Genomic DNA, 7,963 nt, shown 5'->3' with positions numbered 1-7,963 from the left:
AGATACTAACTGTATTCCTTCAGAATTTTTGCGATTTCTTGTTTTGACGTTACTTGTCTGTTCTTCTTTTATGTTTATGCAAAATTGTAATGGAAATCCAAAAAAAGTATAAGAAAAAAAAAACATATAAATATTAGGATTTTTTTTAAAGAATTGAATTAGATACTCATCGTCGACCATAAAAGATTCTCTTAGTTAGCAATTTAATTTAATTCCCATTTCTGGCATGTACAATTTTGGCTAGTTCTACTTGCTAACCAATTTATTTATGGAGTAATTTTGCACCATTCTAACTACCGCTTGGCTTTATCACACGTCAACAATTTAATGGTAATAGATTTTAAAAATCCAATCAAATCTTGACATGAGTTAGAGAAAGAAAGCACATTTGCCTATAATTTCTCTTCTAACTTAGCCAAAAAAAAGAACAACAGAAGAATTCAATCTCTTGGGGGTAAAGAAGAAGAAAACATGTCAAAGTTGTGCACTCTGTTTATTGTGGCATTTCTTCTTTGCTTCACTCTCACATTTGCTGCTCGTCCTGATTCTTCTGTGGCGATGCCCCAATTTCATGCAAGTCAATCCATCTCTTATATTTTCTTCTTTATTTGATCTATATATTAAGATTCTACTGGTTTAATTTTGATTTTCTGATTATTGGGTTATAATGACTCCGTCTATGTGAGTTTCATGAGTATAATCAGTCCTAATCCAGGATAAAAGGAGAAGGATTGTAGTAGATTAACGCGATCAGTGGTGAAACCACAAAATATTACACTGTGTAGCTAGGTAAAAAATAGTTTTATATGGATATACATTATATATTGACACCACTTGGCTTCTTCGCGGGTTTACTTCTTTATGTTTTGACCCCTCTTAATGAAAATCCTGGCTCCACTACTGAACGCGATCAGTGTAAAAATATCTTTGTAGTAGGTTTGAGCTGTGAAATCAGCCACTGATGCTTGCATCAGAGTAGGCTGCCTATAGCACACCCCTTGGGTGCGGTCCTTCCGTGGACTCTGCGTGAACCCGGGATACTTGTGCACCGCACTTTTTTTTTTTTTTTTTTGTAATATTAGTATGTGTGTATATGTTACTCCTAAAGGATTAAGTTATTTACTTTAATTCTTGCGTTACTAATTTAGGCTTATTATAGTCCGTTACACGTTGTGAGTTATTTTAACTCGATGATGTAAAAAAATTTTAATGTATAGTGTATTAATTGATTTATGTTTTGTTTTACGGGCAGGTTGCAAGTGAAGGGAAAATTGAGATTAAGGAAGCAAAATGTGAAGAAGTGGAGGAAGAGGAATGTTTGAAGAGGAGGACAATGGCTGCTCATCTTGATTACATTTATACTCGAAGTAACAAAAATCCATAAATTGGACTTTTTGTGTTTTAACTTTCTAATCCCCTTTTTAGGAACTAACTGTGAAAGGGGGTTGTAATGGCAGTCGATGCTAATAATAAAACTTCTGCCTAGTTCTGTTTTTGGTACTCAATCTTTTGATTTCTTCTTTTTCTCCTCTGTTATCCCTATAACATAGTTAACATAGGCTACATTTTATAACTGCAAATAAATTCACAAGTTAATTCTTACACAAATAGAATAACGAAAAACTAAACAACCATAGGGTCTCTAAGAGTTTGCAGTAAGATATAACTCTGGTTTATTGTACAATGACTTATAGTTTAACAACTCATTTATATACCTTGAAATTAAAAAGGAAAAAAGAAAAGAAATGGAGAAGTAGTTTTGATTTGGACAGGTGGCTTTATTACTCATTCTTCAACTCATCTCGATCCAACTCACTTTAATGTATATGCAAAAACCTTGGCCGCTTGCATCATCTGCCGGCGCAGTCCGATGCACAAAGTATTCCGTGCTCACACAGGGATCAAGAACGGATCGCACCCTAAAAGGTATTGATGTAGACAGCTTACCCTAATACAAACATTAATGATTGCTTCCACTGCTCGAACCCGCGATCTATAGGTCATACAGAGACAACTCTACTGTTACTTTGAAGCTCCCCTTCTACTTACATCAACTGCATGAACTAGAATTTTTTGATCATGGACATAATTTCCTCCGGAGAAAACATATCCCTCATAAATTCCAGTTTCTATCAATGTCGACTTAGAAATTAAAGAAAGTACCTTGTTAGTAGGGCTGTGCATAATATGGTAAATACCGAATTACCGTACCGAAACCGAAAATTTTGCTATTTGGTATACGGTATTTTGGTATTTGGTATGATATTTGGTTTAAGTTTTTTAAAATATTGGTATTTGGTATTTTAAAATAAAATACCGAAATACCGATACTGTACCGAAATATATATTATATTACACAAAACACATATTATCAATTATAACATATATATAAAAAATCTAAAATTTTACTTTTCTTTATTCTCTAAGTTCATCAGTTAACTCTAAACAAGTAACAAGACATTTCTAATGATCAAATATTCTTTTATGTACAATTTTCTCTATTTGGGTAGATATTCGCTAGTTTTGGACAAAATTTTTGTTAACAAACATTTTTAGTTTTGTATTTTTGAGTACTTTAATTAAGAATATTAGAATCTATGGCTCTATGCACTAATTAGTATTCAAAAACCGGAGTTACCGAACCGAATAAACCAAAAACGAAACCGAAAGGAGAAAAACCGAACCATACCGAATTTAATTAGGTACGGTAATAGTATAAGATTTTAAGAAACTGAATACCAAAAATACTGAACCGAAATATTTAAATATTGTACCGTACCGACCTACGAACACCCCTACTTGGTAAACAAAGGAACACCAAAGATTTCAATCTAAGACTTTGAAAAGACCAGAGTCTCCGGTCAAAGAGGCTGGTCGTTAAAGAAATTTAAACATCTTTGTTGTTCACATTCTTTTCATACTTGAGCTGGTTAATTTCAAAGTCTAGGAAAGGAAAAGTAGGTGTTTAGTCTTTTTATTCGACAGATTTGTGCTTGGAAATATAACGTTTATTTTTAATAATATTATGTTCACTTCATCCTCTTCTCAGGACAAGTATCAACAAAGAAGTCAAATGCAGCATATTAACTGGTATTCGCTTATAAGGAAACTCAAAATAATTTGGGTCATTTCTCGATTTGTACGTAGTTATCCTTGCGCCAAGCCCACACTAATCTTCTCTGTGTCATTCCAATCGCGCTAGAGCCATGCTAATCTTCTCTCTGTCAAAATAAGGTTTGTATTGGTCATCCTTGCGCAGAATCCACACTAATCTTCTCTGTGTCATTCCAATTTTATCGGATGTCCCCAAAGGGTTAATTCGCTTATAAGATTACTCTCTGCTAAGGGAGATGTCAAGTTTCATCTTTTGTCGCTGCAGAAAATATTCTAAGCCAATTGACAAACAACGTATGAGGATGCTTCAAAAACAAAACAGCTTCAAAATTAGAGTCGATTGAAACTAGTTGTGTAAATGCGCATAAAAATTTACCATAATTGTTACTGGTATTGTACCCTTTGTTGTTGTTTCATGACATGATAATACATTGTGAAAGAATTTGAGCATCCCCCAAAACTTTAGGACGATAGGAAGAGTAGTTCAAACCCTTACTTTAAATGCCATTAATCTTATTTACTCACAGAGAAAAGCAATGAGATCTCTTTCTTAGTTTTGCAGCTAGATGTTCAATTTCACCACTCAGATAGTGGGAAAGACTTCATTTGTTCTCCTTCCCATACACTTTAACTATATTAACATTATCTTCGTTTCTGAGTTCTCAAATAAACATAGAGAGAAGATGCGTCCAGCATATTCAAAGTACATGGAATATACTAAACACGGTGAAAAAAAACATGGAACTTCATGTTACCACTATCAACGAACTTGGTAATGCAGGCGAGGGCATTGCTTTAGGTGCACTTTCAAGCTTGATAAGGAGCACCAGATGCTGTAACTGATGTTGTAGTGGAATGTGACCAGAAGAAAAAGAGCATCAGTCTTACTGGGGCAATAAAACTTACACTTGGTTCATTCTGCTATGCTCCGGTCCTTTTGGTAAACCAATGAACAGTTTAAAATCTTCTTCTGTTTATTCTTCTTTAAGAGACCGCAAATTCTCATCTGATATGAATTCACATAGTACTGAATGATTGCCCATTAGATCAACTCCATTTAGTTTCCTGATGGACAACAAGAGAGAGAGAGAGAGAGAGAATAAACGGCGACAACAGCAATAAAGAAACTAAATGAAGATGAGTTACCACAACCATGTCATGTCCAACAAAATCACAGTGAACAGGGTGTTTGACTTTTACCAATTTCAGCTATGGAGAAAATATTATACCAAACATCTCAACGACAACATTCAGTTCAAATTAGTAAGTTAAGGGAAATGGTAGAACTCATAACTGTATAAAGACCAAAGACTAGAGAGCGGTAAAGTTTAAACTACAACATGAAAGTCATATATAACAATATTCTTCCCCGATTGTGATCAAACGAAATAATTACATCAATAAGAGAAGAGCATTCACCAGTTCCTTGTCTAAATGAAGGAAGAAAAGGTTTTACATATGTTTGAAAATATCACAATCCAAAATGCTTATTAGGAGACCAGATTGTAGACTGACTTGATGCAGATACAAGATATCTTTTAGATTTTAAAGGTTAAAAAGTGTAGCTTTCATGATAGTAATAAAGTAGAAAAGAAAGAAGGATATCATGACAAGCAGAGTAAAAAAATAATGAGAGATTAAAGTCATCCATGCAAAACGATATTTGCAATCCTCAACACTATAAACTTACACTGAGCAGTGAGCGCCCTTCCCAAAGAAAAGCAAAAGGAAGGAAAAGAAATTTTGAGACCAAGAACAAGAATGCCAACCATCATCATTCTCCTTTTGAATTTGAAAAGGACGGTTAATTTGTAGTTTTAAGTGCCAACAATAATGACTAACAAGTTCAGTTTTTCACAAAATAGTACTATAAGCACAACAGCGAAATATATTGACCAGATTGTACTATCCAAGATACTGTCCGCATAAATCATTCACATATAAACTGTAAAATAGTAGAAAGTTGAGAGTAACATGAGCATTTATCTCCAATTTTGCATTATTTGAACTGATAATGAAGATCAAATACTTCCAATATCAAGGTAACATGTGCATCTGGAAGATAAAGGAAGCTTCCTTACAAAATTCGACAGCATAAAGGGCAAAATGTGAATAAACTGCCCTTTCAATTATAGGTATAACAAATGCATATACATCTTTCCCAGACTATAGAACATATAAGCTTCTAATACATTAGATCAAAGGAGATCAATAACTTTTAGGCACGCAATAAAGTTTGAGTACTGCTAAGGATATGTAGAAATAATGCAAGGCATATTGTAAGAATTACAGAAGATTTAGCACTGATGTAACTGACGATATCCAGCCCTCTCTCTACAACTTCTCCATGAGCAACATTAACACTTCTTTTCAAGCTCTCTGATAGCTTCCGAGTGAAAAACTCGACAATGGATCTAACGGTCTCAAATGTCACTCTGCCAGTCACGTCAAGCACAAACTTCCTATTGCTTGGAACCGCCAATGTTGATGACACACTAGCCAGCCATCCATTACTTTGTAGATCTATCGGTTGACTTGTATCTTTAATTTTTTTTGGAGGCATTTGCTCGAAAGCCTTTTCACTTGCTTGAGTTAAATATTCACTTTGATCAACAATAGAACAAGCAGAGTTCGAACTCAAATCAGAATCGGATCTAGAAGCTGTCATTACTTGGTGAGACGTCTTCACCAGCGTCTCAACAGCTCCGTTACAAACTGAAATAAGAAAGTCCTTCACGTTAGCTTGATGCTTCGGATTGGTCAACCCAGAAAACATATCATCGTACACATTTATATGCATCGTTTTATCAAGATAAACAGCAACAGCAGTGCTCACAAATGTCTGGATACAATCAGCTATCATTACTTTACATCTATCACTACAAACCATATCCACCCACGTTGGCACTTCTGACGAATTCGACTTCAGACACGAAACCCCAGATTGGTAATTCCCATTCAACCCCTCCTCCGACCGACTGTCCGAATAGAAACCCAAAACCAAATTCCTAGCAAAGCTACCAACAACAACAGAAACAAATCCAGTACCAGCAGTACTCATCATTCTATCCATGACCTTATCAGCAAGACTTGAACTACCAACCTCCTCAATCTCACCCTTACTTTCATTCCCATATCCCCTCAAAATCCCAACTGTTAAAGCCTGAGAAACTCTAATAACAGAATTACTAAACTCCTCAGATCTTGCAATTTTAGACAACTGTCTCAAACTCCTTGGAATTTCATCAGAATCAGACTGCAAAAACTCCTTTAAATCCTTGGACACAACACCAATTGCTTCAGAAGAATCAGATACCATTTCAGCCATCGAGATAAAAGCTCCCAACAGCTTCATAACCCTTTTCCTTTTCTTTACCACAGAGGGCATGTTATATACTTTATATGCACCATAACTAGAAAACCCAACTAATCCAAGCAGAATTATCCATTTCCTCTTCTTTTGAGCATAGGTCCAACTTTTCTTCACCAACTCAAGATCCATCTAAAGATTGAATCTTTATAATACCTAAGAAATCCCCACTAATAAACTTCAATCACTAGCTCAGAAACCCAAGAAAAAATTGTTTTTTTTTTACACAGTTGAAATTTTCAAGAAAACTTAAACAAAACCCTAGAGCTCAAACTGAAGAAACCCAACAGGGAAAGATTGAAACTTTAAAGATACCCACAATTGAGAATAAGGATATAGGCATGAATTTGGAAGATCGAGGTACCTAGGGTTTCGTCTCGGTTTTCTGACACAATTGAAAAATTAAGGACCAATAGATGAATAATAATAATGTAAACAATAAATTTCCAATTAATTTGGTGAAAGAAATTGAAGGGTCGTTAAGGAAACGGAACTAACCTGTGACGTTTATGCAGAAAGGGAAATGGGAGAAAGGGAGTGGCTTGTTTGGATGACCAGGCAATGCTGAGTGGGCTATTTTTGTTTGTTTGTAAGAAACTTATTTGAAATTTAATTCTGTCCAGAAAAAATAATATATAATGAAAAGATGAAGAGGAAATTGAGTGGAAATTAAAATTTGATTTGGTAAAAGGGAGAGAGATTTTTGGAATATGAAGGGATTTGGATTTTGGGGATGTGGAATATCCACAGGAGCAGTGTCTTTTAACTACCCGCCGGCCATATTTGCACGTGCGATCACGTGACTTTGATGTCGTCCTAATTTATGGCTTCGATTCTGGTTGGTTCTTTTGATTCATTGCTGATATAAGCAAAACTTTTGTAAATGACCTAATGATTTCGGATCTCTTTGATATTGTACAACTAAAATCACATAGAAAGAAAAAAAATGATAAAATTATTTGACCAAAGATATTAAAACCTTTTTGATTAAATCAATTAATAATAATGACGGGGTAAATTTTAGTCAAGCATAACCAAATCTAGATCAAGTGATGGAAGAAGTAAGCAAGATGAGTAATGCTATCTAATACGTAGGAATCAAGTAAATGCTATAAATGCGACAACTTAAATGCACAATCAATCTTAGTAAATACGATCGGCGTAGAAAAGGAATCAGTATGAGATGATTGAGGAATCTTTGGATCTTCCCAATATCGTATAATGATGTATATCTCTTTTCGTGCAATCAATGAACAAGGCAGCTTTTGTATTCACTCTCAGATGAATTTTTTTACAAAGTGTTCTTTGTCTTTTTTGTGCGGATCCCCTTCTTCTTCACTAACCCTCCCTATTTATAAGGGTCAATCTCCCAAGAAACCCTAAAATTACAACATAAAAAATATTAGAAAAGCATATTCTTACTGTCCCCTATTAAGTTTAAACTACTGTTGACATCTCGTCTCGACTGACCGCTCTTGG

The 7,963-nt window shown here is 34.8% G+C and overlaps 2 protein-coding genes across 2 annotated transcripts; one reads left to right on the top strand and one right to left on the bottom strand.

Moving 5' to 3' along the window:
• The first annotated feature begins 391 nt into the window (after nucleotides 1-391).
• On the top strand, nucleotides 392-1,527 carry LOC109213407 (phytosulfokines 3-like). The gene is made up of 2 exons (XM_019377201.1): nucleotides 392-573; nucleotides 1,253-1,527. The coding sequence occupies exons 1-2, from the start codon at nucleotides 472-474 to the stop codon at nucleotides 1,382-1,384; spliced, it is 234 nt and encodes a 77-aa protein (XP_019232746.1). The 5' UTR covers nucleotides 392-471; the 3' UTR covers nucleotides 1,385-1,527.
• Nucleotides 1,528-5,089: 3,562 nt separating this feature from the next.
• On the bottom strand, nucleotides 5,090-7,219 carry LOC109213409 (protein PHLOEM PROTEIN 2-LIKE A10). Its single transcript, XM_019377203.1, has 2 exons — nucleotides 6,983-7,219; nucleotides 5,090-6,640 (listed from the first exon to the last, which is right to left on the bottom strand). The coding sequence occupies exon 2, from the start codon at nucleotides 6,614-6,616 to the stop codon at nucleotides 5,333-5,335; it is 1,284 nt and encodes a 427-aa protein (XP_019232748.1). The 5' UTR covers nucleotides 6,617-6,640; nucleotides 6,983-7,219; the 3' UTR covers nucleotides 5,090-5,332.
• Nucleotides 7,220-7,963: the final 744 nt, after the last annotated feature.

The sequence above is a fragment of the Nicotiana attenuata genome, unplaced genomic scaffold (genome assembly GCF_001879085.1).
Source record: "Nicotiana attenuata strain UT unplaced genomic scaffold, NIATTr2, whole genome shotgun sequence".
Lineage (NCBI taxonomy): Eukaryota > Viridiplantae > Streptophyta > Magnoliopsida > Solanales > Solanaceae > Nicotiana > Nicotiana attenuata.
Note: the sequence above shows the minus strand (reverse complement) of the source record. Positions and strands in the feature narration are given on the sequence as shown.